Below are 21,449 nucleotides of genomic sequence, written 5' to 3'. Positions count from 1 at the left end.
TTTTAGCACATTAGGACCATGTGACTCCTGCTTTTATTCTTTTTACTCATCTACCATTCTAGCTTATTGACCCCACTTGACCCTCCCCAGCTTAGATTACAATTAATCCATTAGAAATCGTAATAATTTATCAGGGTTCTTCTAAGAACCTTCCTTACAATTGAATTGAGCTCCCTCTCCTTTCAACTCTTATCACTCATCATTTACTAATTTCCTGGTATTTACCATTCCCCTAGTTACCCAACTAGGTGCTATCTCCGTAGGTGCAAATGGGCTCCCCAGCTCAGAGTGAACTTAGTAGGGACTATGGCTTACATTTTAATCTTTTTCACAGTGTCTCAGACATTACCTGAATCTTTTCCTGATTGTATCTCAACTGACGTTCAAGACAGTTTACACATTACCTGACTTGAACAAGAATGGCATGCTGCTTAAGCTAGTAGTCCATACATTTTATATAGTCTTTTACTTGCCTGTGATTTCCAAACACTACAGTATTATTCTGGGAACGAAAAACTTATTTGAAGCTTGGAACTGAGCTGAAAGTGCAAAAAATACTTCCTGAATCCAACTGAGGAACCATTACCAATTTCTCAGAAGCTACTATGGCGTTAAGAACTACTATTACAGTGCACGTCTTATTCACGTGTCTCCCCTTTTCCCATTTCCTGTGCCTTTTCCTGTGGTCCTGCATGATCTGTGATCTACAACAGCTTTTGTACTGCCCCCACCCATCTTGTGTATCTTCTTGAGTTAATAGAAGAAGCCATTTCATATATTAAACATAGTATAGTAATAGCTTTCTTAAAAATTAGACTTTAAAGTGAATAGTCCGCCTAAATATTTTTTGATATTTTTACCTTCACTTCCAGATGAGTCTTGGATATCAGGTTCTGGGGAAGAATATCCTTTTGCTACTTTCTTCTGTTGCCTGGTTGGCTTATGTTTCATTTTTGGGACACTAACCTGAAGGAAAAAAAAAATCAGTATTATGTGAATTTGCACTGTATTTTGTAATTAAAGCCTAAGGTTGCACAACTGTCAAACTGTTAATGGGCATCATATTTATAAATACAGAGATGAAATAGTCTAGCTAAAATTTAACAAGATATGATGTACTCATGTAATCAAATTACCTTTATTTTAATTGGGAAAAACAAATTGGTACAAACATCAACAAGTAAAACATAAAAGGAAGCAGTTTCCACTAAATAGGGACCCACCTGCCATTAGTTTATACCCAGAGATATTTTTATGCACACAAAAATATGACTATAGACCCCCGAACTTCTCTGACTACATCAGCTAGTTATCACTAGTAGACAGTTAAATAATAGCATTTACAAATCACAATTTTTTTTTTCTTTTTCTTGAGACAGAGTCTGTCTCCCTGGGGTTGAGTACTATGGTGTCATAGCTCACAGCAACTTCAAACTCTTGGGCTTAAGTGATTCTCTTGCCTCAGCCTCCCAAATAGCTGGGACTACAGGTGCTCACCACAATGCCCAGCTATTTATTTTTTAGAGATGGGGTCTAACTCTTGCTCAGGCTGGTCTCCAACTCCTGAGCTCAAATAATCTGCCCACCTTGGCTTCCCAGAGTGCTGGAATTGCAGGTGTAGCCACCATGCTGGGCAAATCATACTTATCTTGGTCCCAATATTAGAAATGTTTTCATTTCATGGTGTTGGGTTAGGTATGAAGCAGTACATAGTTTGCTTTTGATTTGCATTTCCCTTATGACTAATGATATGGAATATTTCTCATTTATTAGTTTCCATTTGTATGTCTTTGGAGAAATGTCTAACCAAGTTCTTTGCCCATTTTTAAGTTGAGTTGTCTTTGTAAGAGCTCTTTATGTATTCTTGATATTAAACCCTTATCAGATAAAGGGTTTGCAAATAGTTTCTCACACTGTAGACTGTCTCTTCATTTTCTTGATAGCATCCCTCTGATGCATATTAGTTTTTAATTTTGATGAAGTCCAATTTATCTGTCTGTTGTTGTTACTTGTACTTTTAGTGTTACATCTAAGAAACTATTGCCAAATACAGGACTATAAAGAAGCACACATTTTCTTCAGAAGCTTTGTGGTTGTAGGTTGTAGATTCATTTTGAGTTAGTTTACATATATATATCGTGTGAGATAGGGGGTTCAACTTTATTCTCCTGCAGGTGAAAATGCAATTGTCCCACTACTACTTGTTGAAGAGATGTTTTTTCCCATTGAGTGGTTTTGATATTCTTGTCAAAATTCAAATTGACTACAGATGAATGAATTTACTTATACTTTCAGTTCTATTCCACGGGTAAGCATATACCTAATGCTTACACTGGTATCATACTGTTCTAATTACTGTAGGTTTGTAGTAAAATTCTGAAACTGGAGACTGTGAGTCCTTCAACTTTGCTCTTCTTTTTCAAGACTGTTTTGGCTATTCATGGCCTCTTGCAATTCCATATGAATTTATATTTTGGGGGGGCTCTGTTGATTGGTACATGTTTCTAATTGCTATATATTCTTTTATTTATTTATTTATTTATTTATTTATTTATTTATTGGTCACGTGGTCACCCTTGGTAGTGTGCCGTGACGTCTTAGCTCACAGCAACCTCAAACTCTTGGATTCAAGTAATCCTCTTGCCTCAGCCTCCCAAGTAGTTGGGACTACAGGCACCTGCCATAAAGCCTGGCTATTTTTTAGAGATGAGGTCTCACTCTGGCTCAGGTTGGTCTCGAACCTGTGAGATCAAGCAATCTACCCGCCTCAGCCTCTCAAGTGCTGGCATTACAGGTGTGAGCCACTGTGCTCAGCTGCTACGTATTCCTGATGAATTGACTCTTTCATATATCATGTCCTTCTTGTCTCTTATAACTGTTTTTGACTTAAGTCTATTTTGTCTGGTATTAGTATAGCTACCTCATCTTTCCTATTTGTATGAAATATCTTTTTCCAATCTTTCATTTGACTCTATTTGTGTCTACGGATCTAAAGTGAATCTATTGTAGACAGAACAGAGACCTATTTATTTTAATTCATACTGCCAATTTGGGTTTTTTTTTGGGGAGAGTTTAATCCATTTAAAGTAATTACTGATAAGGAAGGAGTTACTTCTGCCAGTTTGCTATTTATTTTCTGTATGTCTTTTTCCTTTTTGATCCCTTATTTACTCTATTACTGCCTTCCTTTGTATTTGACTGATTTTTTCATAGTGAACAATTTTGACCCCCTTCTCATTTTCTTTTGTGTATATATTTTCAGATAATTTATTTGAGGATACCACGAGGATGACATTCACACTTAAATTTTTAACACCCTGCCATGACACTAACTTAACTTTAATAGTACAGAGCAACTGTGTTTTCTACAGCTTCACTCTCCTCCCCATTTTGTGTAGGAACAAACTACATTGTTATATACTGTATGTTCAATACTGAAGATGAGTAATTAAATTACCTTTTATTTATTTTGAAAATCCTGTAAGGTTACAAACTAAAATTATAACTATACTAGATTTTATATTTGCATATTTACCTTTTTTTTTGAGACAGAGTCTCACATTGTTGCCCCTGGTAGAGTGCTGTGCCATCACAGCTCACAGAAACTTCAAACTCTTGGGCTTAAGTGATTCTCTTGCCTCACCCTCCCAAGTAGCTGTGACTACAGCACCCACCACAGTGCCCAGTTATTTTTCTGTTGTAGGTGTCACTGTTGTTTGGCAGGCCTGGGCCAAGTTCAAACCCGCCAGCCCCTTGTGTATGTGGCTGATGCCCTAGCTGCTGAGCTACAGGCACCGAGCCCAATCTTTATTTCTTTATACAGCCTTCATATCCTTTTCATTTTTTCTTTTTTTTTGAGACAGAGTCTCACCATGTTGCCCTCAGTAGAGTGCAAACTCTTGGGCTTAAGCGATTCTTGCCTCAGCCTCCTACGTAGCTGGGACTACAGGTGCTTGCCACAATGCCCAGATATTTTTTTGTTGTAGTTATCATTGTTGTTTGGCAGGCGCAGGCCAGGTTTGAACCCACCAGCCCCCCAGTACATGTGGCTGGTGCCCTAGCCAGGAGCTACAGGTGCCAAACCTTCATATCCTTTTCATAACTTTTGTATAGTAGATCTAGTGGTAACGAACTCTCTTAGCTGTTGCTTATCTGAGAATGTTTTCATTTCTATTCCAGTTCTGATGAACAGTTTTGCTGGATATAGAATTCTTGGCTGACAGCTTGATTTTCTTCTAGAACTTTAAGTCATCTCACTGCCTATTGGCCTTCATGCTTTCTGATGAGAAATCAGTTGTTAATCCTTCAAGGAACCCTTGTATGTAACAAATTGCTTCTCTCTGTTCCTTTCAAGAATTTTTCTTTGGCTTTTAACAGTTTCACATGGTTGCTACAAACCTGACTCTTTTCCAGAGTCCTGGCAAATTTAGTTGACATCTTTTGCTCATTTTTCATTTTTATTGAGTGACAAGGGCTTGGAACTGTCTACCTTGCTATTTTGCTCCCCCATATTTTAATTTTTAGAACCAAATAGTAAACATTTTCATTGCCATAGATAATAAATTTATATACCTGTCAGATATCCTTATATTTTCGCTACCTACCATTGGAGTTCGATGTTTCACTTTGGTCTGGATAACAGCATCTTTTTCAAACTGTATCATATCATTAAGTGGGTCCCATGGTCGGGTACTAGGTAAAATTAAAAAAAAAATTGCTTAATGACTGAACGGAGAACTTTAAAGCTTTCTATTCTAGGATTTAATGTTCATTGATAATTATATACACAGTCCTCATATTAAGATGTGCCCACATCGCTGGGCCGCGCTCCTCGCTCGCCCTCCGACCGGGCTCCGGCCGCCAGCGGCTGCGTTACCCGCATCCAGCGCCCAGTGCCAACCGCTGGGTCCCTGAGCCGGACCCAGTACCTCTCCGACCCGGGGCCAGACCGAGGTCTCAAGCAGCGCCACAGGGTGTGGGGCAGACCCAGAAGATGAAACGACAACGACAACCCTCCAGTTGCTGCTGAGCTATTGGCCAAAAGATTCTGTCAGTTCCTTGTCCTGTGTGTCTCTCCAAAGAGTCAAACCTGGAGGGGCAGCTTGAGTCATCAGAGAAACGGAGTAGACAGAAAATGCTAACAAGAGAGAAAGTAAATGCATTATGACTGAGGCGGAGCAAGATGGCAGCTGAGTAACAGCTTCCTTGCATCTGGGCACCGTGAGTCTGGGGATATAGGACTCCAGGCATCTCTGGCTGGTGGGATGTGCCTATCATCACCCCTGAGAGGATACAGGGAGTCAGTGAGAGACTTCTGGACCCCAAGAGGAGGACTAAAACAGCGGAAAACCGGCAAGTGGTCGCGTGTGTTCAATCCGTCTAAACCCGCCCGCAACTGTAAGTTCACTAGCAGCGAGACTGCAAACCAGAAAGGCCTTACCGGTGAACTGTTTTGGTGTCTTTGGACTTGGAACTCAGCTGAACTGCCTTGCGGAGAGCCTGAGCGGGAGTGCGGAGAACTTTGGCCTTTGTCTAGGGCCCCAGTCTGAGCCACTGAGCCAGACGGAGCTAATAGTGTTTGGCTCTGGGTCACAGGCAGCCATTGTGAGCGATCTGCCCTGGCAAGCTCTGCCCTCAGGGTAGCAGAGCTGGAATTGGGTGGGAGCTGGTAACCCAGTGACCAAGTAGCCTAAGGGCGGGGTCTGAGCCGCCTTGCAGCCCTAACCCTCGGGGGCAGAGGGAGACCAGTTTTGGCACACGGGGTAAGTGGATAGCCACTTCAGCAGTGATTCCAGCGACAAGCACTTCCCTGGGAAAGCTTCTGCTCAGCAAGTGAACAAGTTCAAAGTGCCTTTTAAGTGGACTGGAGATTTACGGTGTCTACCTGCTGGGGTTTGAGAAACTAGCAGCCTCCAGTCGTATCAGAACTGTGATTAACATATCATACCCAAGAAGACCACGTGTTGCCCAGACAATATTCAATAACATATACATACTGCTTTGTTTTTGGTTGTGTTTTTTTTTTTTTGGTTTGGTTGTTTTTTTTGTTTATTTTGATGTTGTTGATTGTTGTTTTGTTTTTTAAGTTGAACCTTTTCCATACAGATCCTTTTTCTTTCTCAATTTTTCTAGTTTAATTATAATTTCCTATTGCTGCCTATTTCAATAATTAGAATTTCATTTTTGTTAGTGTTTCTACTGCTATTATTTGGTTATTCCAGCCAATTTTATCCCGTAAAGTTTTCTGTTTGCTTGTTTTGGTTTGATTTATAACATTTTTGTCTTTCCTCTCTACTTGAGAGAGGAGGTGGGGTACTGTGTCTGATCAGGTTAGCAAAGAGCTGCTGACCTCAAGGGAGCCACCCAACTGGGCACCCCCAGAAGGTGGTTTTTTTTTTAAAGTTGTATCAAAGTACCCTACTGTACACCTCTATTGCTCTGTCTCCCTCTTTCTGTGCTTCTCTTCTTTTTGTCAATATTCCTTTTACCCACCCCCTCTCCTTCCTCTATTTTTCTTTTTTTTTTCTTATCACTCGGTCCTCCTTTCTTTCATCCCTTTTTTGCTCTTCAACCTTCTCACCCTTCTGGTCCTGTAACCCTTAGTCCACAGGCACGAGAACTTAAAGAGCAAGAGGAAGTGAAAGGAAAAGTAGGGCAAAGAAACAGATAAAAGAAATCACTCATGAGGAAGAATCAGCAGAAAACTCCAGGCAACATGAAGAACCAGTCCAGAACAACCCCGCCAAGGGACCATGAGGTAGCTACTGCAGAGGATTCCACCTATACAGAACTGTTAGGAATGACAGAAAGGGAATTTAGAATACACATGTTGAAAACAATGAAAGAAATGATGGAAACAATGAAGGAAACTGCTAATAAAGTGGAAAATAACCAAAAGGAAATTCAAAAACAGAATCGAATAAGAGATGAACGATATGAAGAATATAAAAAGGATATAGCAGAGCTGAAGGAAATGTAACATTCAATCAGGGAACTTAAAGATGCAATGGAAAGTATCAGCAACAGGTTAGACCATGCAGAAGAAAGAATTTCAGAGGTAGAAGACAAAGTTTTTGAGATAACTCAGATAGTAAAGGAGGCAGAAAAGAAGAGAGAGAAAGCAGAATGTTCACTGTCAGAATTATGGGACTTTATGAAGCGTTCCAACATACGAGTTATAGGAATTCCAGAAGGGGAAGAAGAATGCCCCAGAAGAATGGAAGCCATATAGAGAATATTATAAAAGAAAATTTCCCAAATATCACCAAAGATTCTGACACACTGCTTTCAAAGGGATATCGGACCCCAGGTCACCTCAACTCTAACCGAGGTTCTCCAAGACACATTGTGATGAACCTGTCCAAAGTCAAGACAAAAGAAAAGATTCTGCAAGCTGCCAGGAGTAAGCGCCAGTTGACCTATAGGGGCAAATCCATCAGAGTGACCGCAGACTTCTCTAATGAAACTTTCCAAGCAAGAAGACAATGGTCATCTACCTTTAATCTACTTAAACAGAAGAACTCTCAGCCCAGAATTCTGTACCCTGCTAAGCTGAGCTTCAAAATTGACGGAGAAATCAAATCATTTACGGATATACAAACATTGAGGAAATTCGCCACAACAAGACCAGCTCTACAGGAAATACTTCAACCTGTTCTGCACACTGACCACCACAATGGATCAGCATCAAAGTAAGAACTCAGAAATAAAAGGACAGAACCTAACCTCCACACTGATGCAAAAGATAAAACTAAGCAATGGACTCTCACAAAATAAGACGAATAGAATACTACCACACTTATCAATTATCTCAACAAATGTTAATGGCTTGAATTCCCCACTGAAGAGACATAGATTGGTTGACTGGATTAAAAAACACAAGCCATCCATTTGCTGTCTGCAAGAAACACACCTGGCTTCAAAAGACAAATTAAAGCTCCGAGTCAAGGGTTGGAAGACAATTTTTCAGGCAAATGGAATTCAGAAGAAAAGAGGAGTTGCAATCCTATTTTCAGATACATGTGGATTTAAAGCAACTAAAGTCAAAAAAGACAAAGATGGTCACTTTATATTGGTCAAGGGAAAAATACAACAAGAAGACGTTTCAATTCTAAATATTTATGCACCCAATTTAAATGCTCCCAGATTCTTGAAACAGACCTTACTCAGTCTGAGCAATATGATATCTGATAATACCATAATAACAGGGGATCTTAACACTCCTCTTACAGAGCTGGACAGAACCTCTAAACAGAAATTAAACAAGGATATAAGAGATTTAAATGAGACCCTAGAACAACTGTGCTTGATAGACGCATATAGAACACTCCATCCCAAAGATAAAGAATATACATTCTTCTCATCACCCCATGGAACATTCTCCAAAATTGATCATATCCTAGGACACAAAACAAATATCAACAGAATCAAAAGAATTGAAATTTTACCTTGTATCTTCTCAGACCATAACGCACTAAAGGTGGAACTCAACTCTAACGAAAATGCTCGACCCCACCCAAAGGCATGGAAATTAAACAATCTTCTGTTGAATAACAGATGGGTGCAGGAAGAAATAAAACAGGAAATCATTAACTTCCTTGAGCATAACAACAATGAAGACCCAAGCTACCAAAACCTGTGGGATACTGCAAAAGCAGTTTTCAGAGGAAAATTCATCGCTTTAGATGCCTACATTCGAAAAACAGAAAGAGAGCACATCAACAATCTCACAAGAGATCTTATGGAATTGGAAAAAAAGAACAATCTAAGCCTAAACTTACTAGAAGAAAAGAAATATCCAAAATCAAATCAGAGATCAATGAAATTGAAAACAAAAGAATCATTCAGAAAATTAATGAAACAAGGAATTGGTTTTTTGAAAAAATAAATAAAATAGATAAACCATTGGCCAGACTAACGAGGAATAGAAAAGTCAAATCTCTAGTAACCTCAATCAGAAATGATAAAGGGGAAATAACAACTGATCCCACAGAGATACAAGAGATCATCTCTGAATACTACCAGAAACTCTATGCCCAGAAATTTGACAATGTGAAGGAAATGGGTCAATATTTGGTATCGTACCCTCTTCCTAGACTCAGCCAGGAAGAAATAGAGCTCCTGAACAGACCAATTTCAAGCACTGAGATCAAAGAAACAATAAAAAATCTTCCAACCAAAAAATGCCCTGGTCCAGATGGCTTCACTCCAGAATTCTATCAAACCTTCAAGGAAGAGCTTATTCCTGTACTGCAGAAATTATTCCAAAAAATTGAGGAAGAAGGAATCTTCCCCAACACATTCTATGAAGCAAACATCACCCTGATACCAAAACCAGGAAAAGACCCAAACAAAAAGGAGAATGTCAGACCAATCTCACTCATGAATATAGATGCAAAAATTCTCAACAAAATGCTAGCCAATAGATTACAGCTTATCATCAAAAAAGTCATTCATCATGATCAAGTAGGCTTCATCCCAGGGATGCAAGGCTGGTTTAACATACGCAAGTCTATAAACGTTATCCACCATATTAACAGAGGCAAAAATAAAGATCACATGATCCTCTCAATAGATGCAGAAAAAGCATTTGATAAAATCCAGCATCCTTTTCTAATTAGAACACTGAAGAGTATAGGCATAGGTGGCACATTTCTAAAACTGATTGAAGCTATCTATGACAAACCCACAGCCAATATTTTACTGAATGGAGTAAAACTGAAAGCTTTTCCTCTTAGAACTGGAACTAGACAAGGTTGTCCTCTGTCACCTTTACTATTCAACGTAGTGCTGGAAGTTCTAGCCAATACAATTAGGCAAGACAAGGAAATAAAGGGAATCCAAATGGGAGCAGAGAAGGTCAAACTCTCCCTCTTTGCTGACGACATGATCGTATACTTAGAGAACCCCAAAGACTCAACCACAAGACTCCTAGAAGTCATCAAAAAATACAGTAATGTTTCAGGATATAAAATCAATGTCCACAAGTCAGTAGCCTTTGTGTACACCAGTAACAGTCAAGATGAGAAGCTAATTAAGGACACAACTCCCTTCACCATAGTTTCAAAAGAAAATGAAATACCTAGGAGTATACCTAACGAAGGATGTGAAGGACCTCTATAAAGAAAACTATGAACTCCTCAGAAAGGAAATAGCAGAGGATATTAACAAATGGAAGAACATACCATGCTCATGGATGGGAAGAATCAACATTGTTAAAATGTCTATACTTCCCAAAGCAATCTACCTATTCAATGCCATTCCTATCAAAATACCAACATCGTACTTTCAAGATTTGGAAAAAATGATTCTGCGTTTTGTATGGAACCGGAAAAAACCCCGTATAGCTAAGGCAGTTCTTAGTAACAAAAATAAAGCTGGGGGCATCAGCATACCAGATTTTAGTCTGTACTACAAAGCGATAGTGCTCAAGACAGCATGGTACTGGCACAAAAACAGAGACATAGACACTTGGAATCGAATTGAAAACCAAGAAATGAAACTAACATCTTACAACCACCTAATCGTTGATAAACCAAACAAGAACATACCTTGGGGGAAAGACTCCCTATTCAATAAATGGTGTTGGGAGAACTGGATGTCTACATGTAAAAGACTGAAACTGGACCCACACCTTTCCCCACTCACAAAAATTGATTCAAGATGGATAAAGGACTTAAATTTAAGGCATGAAACAATAAAAATCCTCCAAGAAAGCATAGGAAAAACACTGGAAGATATTGGCCTGGGGAAAGACTTCATGAAGAAGACTGCCATGGCAACTGCAACAACAACAAAAATAAACAAATGGAACTTCATGAAACTGAAAAGCTTCTGCACAGCTAAGGAGACAATAACCAAAGCAAAGAGACAACCTACACAATGGGAAAGGATATTTGCATATTTTCAATCAGACAAAAGCTTGATAACTAGGATCTATAGAGAACTCAAATTAATCCACATGAAAAAAGCCAACAATCCCATATATCAATGGGCAAGAGACATGAATAGAACTTTCTCTAAAGACGACAGACGAATGGCTAACACATGAAAAAATGTTCATCATCTCTATATATTAGAGAAATGCAAATCAAAACAACCCTGAGATATCATCTAACCCCAGTGAGAATGGCCCACATCACAAAATCTCAAAACTGCAGATGCTGGCGTGGATGTGGAGAGAAGGGAACACTTTTACACTGCTGGTGGGACTGCAAACTAGTACAACCTTTCTGGAAGGAAGTATGGAGAAACCTCAAAGCACTCAAGCTAGACCTCCCATTTGATCCTGCAATCCCATTACTGGGCATCTACCCAGAAGGAAAGAAATCCTTTTATCATAAGGACACTTGTACTAGACTGTTTATTGCAGCTCAATTTACAATCGTCAAAATGTGGAAACAGCCTAAATGCCCACCAACCCAGGAATGGATTAACAAGCTGTGGTATATGTATACCATGGAATACTATTCAGCCATTAAAAAAAATGGAGGCTTTACATCCTTCATATTAACCTCAATGTACGTGGAAGACATTATTCTTAGTAAAGCATCACAAGAATGGAGAAGCATGAATCCTATGTACTCAATCTTGATATGAGGACAATTAATGACAATTATGGTTATGGGGGGAAAACAGAAAGAGGGAAGGAGGGAGGTGGGTGGGGCCTTGGTGTGTGTCACACTTTATGGGGGCAAGACGTGATTGCAAGAGGGACTTTACCTAACAATTGCAATCAGTGTAACCTGGCTTATTGTACCCTCAATGAATCCCCAACAATAAAAAAAAAAAAAAAAAAAGAAAGTAAATGCATTATTTACTATTTACTTCCCAATGCCATCTGGAACAGCTTTCCTAAATGAGTAATTATTCAAATGGCTATTTTCCTCCTTGAACATTGTAAACTTATCTGTGTGATTTGTTTTCATTATCAGGACAAAATGGACTATTTTCTTAGGAATAATTTTTCATAAACATTTCAAGGTATGTATTTTCAGCGAAATAATCTGTTCTCAAGAGCATGTGTTACAATGAATTTCATTAAATCTTTTTACAGAAAAAAGAAAAAAAGATGTGCCCACATCTAATCTGACCCTAAGCTTATTTTATAGGCTAACCATCATAAAGTTTATAATGAATGGATGTCAGGTTTAAAATCTCACATTAGTATGTAGAGCTTAAAGAAAATAAAGCCTATTCCACTGAACAGAAATATTCTAGAAATAAAGGTCACACACTATACTATCATTTGAAATAAACTCTTTTTAATTACTTACTCTGCGAACTTGTAATGCCATTCTCCTGTGAGTGGATCAAGTTCAAACAATTTACAAGTCCATTCTTCATTTTTTGTCTTTCGATCTCGGGCAGCTTGTCTTTGAGCTTCTTCTAAAACATACTTCTCTTGAGTAGCTTCTGTTTGGTCTTTGGCATTTATGGCTCGAGTTACCCGCTGCCAGAGTCTAATACACAGTATTAAAAAACGAACAGAAAATCAAATCTATGCAGAATAGGCTTGAATCCCCTTGAGAGAAAATAATGCTCAGATGGATTCCTGGCTTTGGTAACAATCATGCTCCTATGCTTAGAAATGAGTCACAATATAAAAACCCAGTGCCTTGAGCAGAGAGAGACCTGTTCCTAAATGAAGACTAATTTTCTCAGCAAGAGAAATTTATTATAAATGGTAGTCAATGTTGCTGATTCAAGATGATAGGAACATAATGAAGGTATAAAGCTTAAGCATCTACACTTTTAACAAGTCTCCCAGAAGAGTCTTACACATACTGCTTAAGATTTACTGGCCTCAAGGATCCATTAGTGTAATGCAATTTTCTCAACCTTGTATGCATGAATTATCAGGGAACTTTAATGTGCAGCCAGTGTTGAAAACCACTGATTTAAAAGAAAAGACTACTGCAGTAAAATTATTTCCCCTACCAGTTTTTTCATCTGTTAAATACAAGTAGAACATCTATATCTCATCCATCTGGGAAGGTCACATGTTAAAACTGAAAGAACGAAGGCTTTGGGATCAGACTTGGGCTGTATCCTAGATCTGCCATATCTTAACTGGTAAACTTAAAAGTTACTTAAAGTCTCATTTCCTCATCTTTAAAATATGAATTACATACACACCTCAAAATTATCATTTGCCTTGGCAAAGCAGCTTAGTTCTGGATGGAAAACATCATGTGGTTATGGCTGAAACAGAATTTTACAACTGGTGCATACATATTCTTTCACCTTCTGACAACCTCCATTGTGAGTGCAGAAGGGAAAGTACACATAGACTTGAATCCGCGTGTAAATGGCATGCGTGTGGGAACGTGCAGTGAGGACGGGCTGCACAACATACATCACGTGCCCAGCAACTATCTCTTACGCCAAAGTGCCCTTATCTCAACACAAAGACATATAATTAGAATAAAATTAGGCAATGTACATACAATAAATATAAATGATCTGGCCTGAATTTCATGACTCAAGAATAGTAACTATGGCTGTTCTAATTACCCGAATAATGTTAAGTCCTTGGGAAGGCAGACTATCCAGTTATAGTATTCCTGCGTTTCAGAGAATAGAACAAGAGTAGATTCCTTTACTAGAGTCCTACATGCTTAAACCAGGTTGGAAACAACAGTTGCCAGATAGAAACTATGAATTACAAATTAGTAGTATAATTTTATGCAAACAAAAAATGCTTTTTTGTTTTCAAGGTACTGAAACATATGAGAAAGGGAAAAATCGAAAGTTTTAGTTTTGAGCTGCAGAAAAACAAGAAGATTTGTATCATATTTAATTGACATTCACATACACCAAAACAGCGGATGGTCACATCCCACAAATGGGAAACTATTTTGTTGAATTAAAATATGACAGAAGGCAGAAAAGTGACAAAATGATCATATTGTTAAGGGATTAAAAACACTTCGATCTTCACGAAGTTAGCTAAAATGGTATACATACTTTTCTGATTCAAAATCTCCTTGTTCTTCAAATTTTACAGTGTGCCTTATTAATCTCCATTGCTTAATGTCAGGTGTTGGATTCCAGAAAACCTCTGAATTATCAGTCTTTTTGTCATTAATAAAAACTTCACTATCCTGCATTTAAAGAAATTAAAAATTAATATGAGAATTGTCTTTATTTAGAAAGGGATTATATAGTTTAGCAATATATTCATACTTTCTGTTACTTAATCCTCCAAACACATTTTAAAAACAAATATAAAAGGCCCAAATTTGCTGACATTTTTACAAAAACATTAAGATTAAATATGCAATACTAGTCAATTAAAAAATTTAGTTGAGTACACAGAAAGTTTGTGAGATTTCATAAGTTTTACTGAACTTTAAATATTACATGCAAAGTCTTCACAAGCATCTTGAAACTGTCAAAGCAGAGCACATTACTTGTTGGAGGTACAAGATGATGCTGACTATCAATGAACTCAGTATCACATCCTTTTTATTTATTTAAGCTCCTCTATAATAAAAATCACATAAGTATGAAAGTAGGTAAGGAGAGAAGTAAATAAAAGCCATTGCTCTCATACACAACCTATATAACTATCATTGCAACCAGGCTATCTTCTTCTACATGACAAGCTGTATGTATAAAAGCACAGCCCTAAAGCCAGAGTTTCTGGGCTGAAATTCTCACTCCACCACTTGAGAAAATTATTTAAACTCTCTGTGCCTCAGTTTGCTCCTCCATAAAATGGAGAAAATAACAAACAATGATAACACGGGCCCCTATGTAGCCTGCCTCTTATGGTTATATTAAATACTACGTGAGTTCATACGAGTGGCATTCTTTTTTTTTTTGCAATTCTTGGCTAGAGCTGGGTTTGAACCCACCACCTCCGGCATATGGGGCCAGTGCCCTACTCCCTTGAGCCACAGGTGCCACCCCATGAGTAGCATTTTTAAATGGCGTTTTCATAGTAAGTGATGTGTGTCAGCTACTTCTACTGATATAAAAATTTTGGAAAAATAAAGTATTAGATAAAACTAAATATTGTTGATAAAAAAAATACCAAAGTATCTATTTAGCTGAAGCTTATATTGAATAATGTTATTTTAGCAATGGAATAAGTAAAGCTTTTAATTTTAAAATATGATTGTTAATTTTTTTCCTAAATTCTTTTTGTAAAGCTAAAATGCAAAGTACTTACCCAGTGGCCTTCCAAAGTAGCTAAGACTTCTTTTCCCAATTTAAGTTTTCCTGATATTTGATTAACACAATCACTACTCCCTAGAAATGGCTTTTAAAAGAGAAAATGTTAAACATTTTACTTTTGCCTTATATTTACATATAATGTAGACAAGAAAAAGTAACTATTGTTATAGTGCTCCTGAAGGCATAAATGGGAAGATACTGCCTCAGTTTTAGTTAGAACTGTTTAATAAAAAAATCTGAATTGTTGCTATGGAAAAAAATAGGTAAAAGCAAACAAAAATGAACATATTCAGAAAGATCATGTTGATATAACTGACACAGGTCCTGTGTACTGTCCTAACTCTCAAAGCTATGCCCTGTCAATATGACATTATATTAAACAAAAACTCAGTAAACCTAGTGGTTTTAACAATCTATTGAAAAAAAATACTATTTTGCTTTCAAAGAAAACAAAGTAAAATATATAATCAAGAAACCCTTCCAAAAAATAAAACGAGAAGGAATATACTTTGGGTTACTGTACTGCCTTACTGATGTCTCTCCACAGTGACAAACTTCTGATGCTCCAATATGATACTTGAAGGTGTTATACACGCACATGCTTGTGGGCTCTTTCATCATAATATTCAAGCATTAATACTGCCATACAAGTAAAAATCTGCTAAGGTGAAAGAGAAACCAAGCAACAAGCACTGCATCAAATAATACTTCAGAGATGCTTTTTATTCGAGCAAAATTTCTGATCAGCTAGATATCAACACAAGAGCAATTTAATAATACATATCATGTACTTCATAGAAATATTTTTATCTGAACACAAAGTACCACCCTACAACCACAACCATGAAAGCTCTCAAATTTCCCTTTCACTGAGGCACACGGTATTTTCCAAAGATGGCCTCGGTAATATGTCCCTTCCCCCTCCTGCCCAAATTCATGATCCATACAACTCAGGAGGATCAGAACATGGTTATTTATTTTTAAGCCTGTGAAGTTTAGAGTAACTTGTACACAGAAACATTAACTAATACAATTCTCAATGTTCACAGCTAGAGCTCAAGTTGACACAAACCTTCTGATATTTTGTAAAGCAATGTTTTATTTAATTCACTAAGAAATTTCTATCTAATCACTTCTTACATCTCATCTCTTACATAAAACCAACAGTTTTACTGATTAAAATTAAAATAGCACAGCTCCCCTTTTAATTAGGTGATACCTACCATCACTCTCTACTAACCTTTAGTTTAAACTCAAGTATTGCACTGTATCCAGTTTTTTGACATGTAATATTGACTGCTCCTCCAAGCTCCAGTGTCATTGTGCCATAAAGAATTCCTAAAGAAGATAACGAAGAGAGAGACACAAGGGCTAATGAAAAGTGGTTTTGTATTCTAACCTGCTAGAGAAACATATACATCAAAGGCATTCATCCAATACAAATCTATAATGCAGACATAAAGTTGATTCTGTAGGATATAAGTAGATAACAGCTGATCACATCAAGCTGATCCGCAGTGTGTGCAGATTCCACCTGTACAGATTCACCTACTAACACACCAATACTCACAGTGCTTCTGTGCTCCCTGCAAGTATGGGCAGAGAGGAAGAAAATTAGAGCCACCTGCTGCACACATTCCACCCTGGGGTCAAACAAGGCAACACTTTTTCTTTGTATCAACTCCCATATTTAAAAAAATAAAAGTGCCCCTTTTTGGAGTATATTTGCTGCCCTATTTTTCAGTTTTATGTTGACTTCACTGATTAAAATGGATTCAAGTGTAGTGGTAAAGTGCTATCTAGTGTTTCAAGTACAGGAAAGCTGGGACGTACCTTAAGAGAAAATATGTGTGTTAAAACATGGGTGAGGGGCTCTTCTACAAATGGAACTTTACCCTGGAAGTGAGAACAATGTAACCTAAATATTGTATCCTCATATTAAGTTGAATGTATTTAAAAAAAAAAAAAGAAAATATGTGTGTTTAAGCTTTGCTCAGGCATGACTTTTAGTGCTCTTGGCTGTTTGTTCAATGTTACTGAATGACAATATATAATTAATGTTATAATTCCATAAAGTGTGTTTAAACAGGAACACACATAAAACAAGGTTATGTATTGACAGGTTAATGAAAATGCTGTGACAAGAGATTCACAGAAACCTAACTTGTATTTCCCCTGGAAGCAATGGTTTAATAGTTGCTAATTCAGTGTTTGTGATGACTTTGTAAGCGGTAACTACTGCAAATAACAAGAATCAACTATATAAATAAAGCAAGCAAACAAAAAACCAAAATAGGTTTTGTGGCTGAAAGTTGGGGAAATTATACAGGCTTAAAGTGAAACAAGTTGTATGTACGCATCTGCTGTAGGACTAAGCTGAGGCGACCTTTAGGAAGCAAAGGCACAGTGCTAATTTACAAAAGGGGAACAGACTTGTGATGCTTCCCAGACTTATCTGGCTGTGGAACTTCTATAAAATACTTGGTGAGACTAGTGACTTGGGAAGCACCTTAGGAAATGCACAGGACAGAAAACTTTGCAATCATTTTGTATGCTCATTCACAAGGAGTTATAATTTCTTTTTTTTTTTTAAGCAATAAAAACATTGCCACAAAGTTGTTACCCTATTGCTAGCTGGGTATGGCATGGGTATCTACATGGAATATAATTTTATTTAATCCAAATTACATAAAATTTAAAATTATACATACTTATCAATTCATACTTCAAGACATTTCACTTGATGGCTATTTCAAGAACTACACTGGAACTCTAAAAATCATCAGGCCCGAGGCCACAAGTTGGCCACTTTGGTAGTAGCTGGGCTGCTACTACCAAGTCTTTTACCCCTCTCAGATTTCTTCTCATCTATGAAATGAGGCCACTGTAAGTCATTTCCATGTTTTCACGAATTAGTTCCTAAATAGAGGATAATTACCAAAAAAGTTTATTTTTAAGAAAAATAGGTTGGAATAGAAGGTACAAATAATGATCAAGATGAATGTTTCAGAGACTAGGGAGACATCAACTTCTAAGGTTCAGATCTTAACTTTGGTACACCTTACTGTGGGATCTCAGGCCAATAAACTTCTTTGCACGTCATTTTCCTCATTCATGGCTGCTGAAATGATTAAATGAGTTTATAAATGTGAAGTACACAGAATTAGGTGGGTATTAGTTGGGTGTCTAGCATGTAGTGAATGACCGTTATTACTTAATACCCTTATCTGTACTCTAAATAATGGAGGGAGCACAAATAAACCTTAAAAAATTGCCAAGTAGGGATGAGAAAAAATTTTTAAAGGACTCAGTACATTAAAAACAGTAAATTAAATTTTTAAAAAGGGTGGTGGTGAAGAAAACGAAAATCGCTTTTAAGGATCCTGAAATAATGGGTAGTTTCATCAATTTCAAAATTTGCACATAAGGCAAATACAAAGAAATTCCATTCTATAAATTAGTCTCTTCAGACTAAAGGATATATCACAAAAAGTCCACTATGGGTGAATTAATTCACTACAGAAATACTCAGCATAACAAGTCAGACTCCATCAACCTCAAAAACATAATAATTCATGGCCATATACATTTACTAAAAAGTATTTAAGGAATAGCTAACTTAAGTACAGAAAATATTTACCTTTACAATGAGCATATGGCATTGTCATTACATAATCTTCACCTCTATTCAAGAAAGTTAATCGTGCTTCTCCCTCTAATATTGCAGATAATGAGTTTCCTGAAATAAATATTCTTCATTAAATTTGACAAAACTAATTCAACCAATTCAGAAAATACATTTAGGACACCTCCCAGACATCCACACTGGAATATTTAAAAAAAAGTCTCAATCTTAATGTGTCCAAACATGTATTCATCACCTAACATCTAAAACATGAAATATCCACATTTCCATTCTTACAAAACAAGTACTTCTAAGAGATATACTTATGTGCTTGTTATAATGTTACGAGGGTTATAAGAAATCAAACACTTTCAGTTTCTAACTTGTCTTTTTTGAATATAACATTATTTCTTATCTGCAAGTCACATTAGTTAAGTACCAAACTTTAAATATTTAAGATTAATATAACAATCCTATAAACAATTTAGAAAAATAAATATACATAAAATACCAAAATGCAATCAATGATGAAATTACATAGTACACAAGTGTTATACATCTTCCATTAAATTTCTTTCCAAATATTTTATTCTTTGCATACTATGGTAAACAGTTATTTTTTAAAAATTTCATTCTGCAGTCCCAGCTACTTGGGAAGCTGAGACCAGAGAATCGCTTGAGCCCAGGAGTTTGAGGTTGCTGTGAGCTGTATAGAAATACAACTGCTTTTTAGCCTTGTATCCTGAGACCTTATTAAATTGACTTACAAATTCTTTTAGCTTTTTTAGATATTTGCGATGGTTTTCTATATAGATCTGGTATCTAAACAGTTTAACTTGTTCCTTTCCGATCTCTATGCCTTTTCCTTGTCTATTGTATTGGCTGGGATTCCTAACACAATTTTGTACAGAAGTACTAAGTAAGATTAGGCATTCTTGCCTTGTTCCGGATCTTAGGTAGAAATTATTCAATTTTCACCTTAAAAGTATTAAATTGGCTATATAATTTTTATATGCACGTTTTAATCTAGTCCTAGTTTGTTGAGAGCATTTATGAAAAATAAGTGTGGAATTTTGTCAAATCCTTTTTCTGTATCTGTTGAAATCATACTCCCTCCCCTTTATTCTATGAAAATGGTATATTACATTGTTTGATTTTTTAGATGATAAATCAACTCTATACTCCTGAGGTAAACCTCACTCCATCATGATATATTACTCTTTTAATGTATGGATCATGATACACGTTCTTTTTACAAAGACTTGTATTTGTGTGTGTATGTGCATATATGTTTCTTTTAGATATTGATTTATTAATCTGTTAAAAATTTTTGCATGTATATTCATGAAGAATTCATGAAGAATATTGATCTGTAGCTTTCTTTTCTTGTAATGTCTAGTTTTGGGATCTGGGTAATCCCGGTCTTATAAAATAAGGTGAAAAGTATTTCCTCTTCTATTTTCTGTAAGAAGTTGTTTAGAACTGCTATTATTTCTCCTAAAATATTTAGAAGAACTCAAGACATGTGGGCTTGGAGTATACTCTTGAAGGAAATTTTTTAATTACTAAATGAGTTTCTTCACCTGTAAGGCTCTTTAAAATTTTATACCTCTTGTGTCAGTTTAGTAATTAGTGCCTTTTGGAGGCGCCCGTGGCTCAGTTGGCAGGGCGCCGGCCACATACACCTAGGGTGCCCAGCTCACGTGCTAAGCAACAGTGACAACTGCAACCAAAAAAAAAAAAATACTCCAGCATTGTGGAGGGCGCCTGTAGTCGTAGCTGCTTGGGAGGCTGAGGCAAGAGTTTACGCCCAAGAGTTTGAGGTTGCTGTGAGCTGTGATGCTACAGCACTCTACCCAGGGCAACAGGTTGAGACTCTGTCTCAAAAAAGAAAAAAATTAGTGCCTTTCAAAGAATTCTCCTGTTTCATCTAAGTTGTCAAGTTTATTGGTATAAAACTGTCTATAATATTCACTTACCATCCCTTTATTGTCTATAGAATCAGTGGTTCTGCTTATTTTATTCCTGATTGGTGTCCTCTTTTTTGTTCAGTCTAAAATTACCTCTAGGATTCTTTGACCTTCTGCATTGTTTATCCGCTTTCTAAATTGATTTCTGCTCTTTATTGCTTCCTTTCTTTTACTTATTGCAAGTTTAATTAGCTCTTCTTTCCCTCAATTAATAGGGTAAAACATCAGATCACTAATTTGGGTCTCATCTTTTCCAATTTAAAGTTGCAAATGTCCCTCTAAGCACTGCTTTCACCGCATCTATACATTTTCATATGCTGTATTTCCATTATCATTTAACTTAAAGTATTTTCTAATTTCCTTTGTGATTTCTTTTCCGGCTCATGGGGATTATTTAAAAGTGTTTTAATTTCAAATAGTTGGCCTTTACCTCCGTACCCTGTTATTTATTTCTAATTCTATTTCACTGAAGTACAGAATACATACTGTATGATTTCAGTCTTGAAATTTATAGAGACTTGTTTTAAATATGATTTTTATTTTTTATTTTTATTTTTTTTTTGTAGAGACAGAGTTTCACTTTATCGCCCTCAGTAGAGTGCCATGGCATCACACAGCTCACAGCAACCTCCAACTCTTAGGCTTAAGCGATTCTCTTGCCTCAGCCTCCT

At 36.8% G+C, this 21,449-nt stretch overlaps 1 protein-coding gene across 5 annotated transcripts in view; it reads right to left on the bottom strand.

Annotated features, from left to right (window-relative positions):
* The window catches only part of OSBPL8 (oxysterol binding protein like 8), a 174,840-nt gene that overhangs the window by 7,310 nt on the left and 146,081 nt on the right, over positions 1-21,449 (bottom strand). For all 5 annotated transcript variants that reach the window (XM_053584321.1, XM_053584322.1, XM_053584324.1 and 2 more), the window contains 7 exons: positions 18,824-18,922; positions 16,424-16,521; positions 15,179-15,268; positions 13,969-14,105; positions 12,276-12,461; positions 4,605-4,692; positions 861-966 (listed from right to left, as the gene is read on the bottom strand). In XM_053584321.1, the coding sequence (XP_053440296.1) occupies positions 861-966; positions 4,605-4,692; positions 12,276-12,461; positions 13,969-14,105; positions 15,179-15,268; positions 16,424-16,521; positions 18,824-18,922 (804 nt within the window). The remainder of the gene's footprint in view (positions 1-860; positions 967-4,604; positions 4,693-12,275; positions 12,462-13,968; positions 14,106-15,178; positions 15,269-16,423; positions 16,522-18,823; positions 18,923-21,449) is intronic.

This window comes from Nycticebus coucang, chromosome 3 (genome assembly GCF_027406575.1).
Source record: "Nycticebus coucang isolate mNycCou1 chromosome 3, mNycCou1.pri, whole genome shotgun sequence".
NCBI classification, from domain to species: Eukaryota; Metazoa; Chordata; class Mammalia; order Primates; family Lorisidae; genus Nycticebus; species Nycticebus coucang.
Note: the sequence above shows the minus strand (reverse complement) of the source record. Positions and strands in the feature narration are given on the sequence as shown.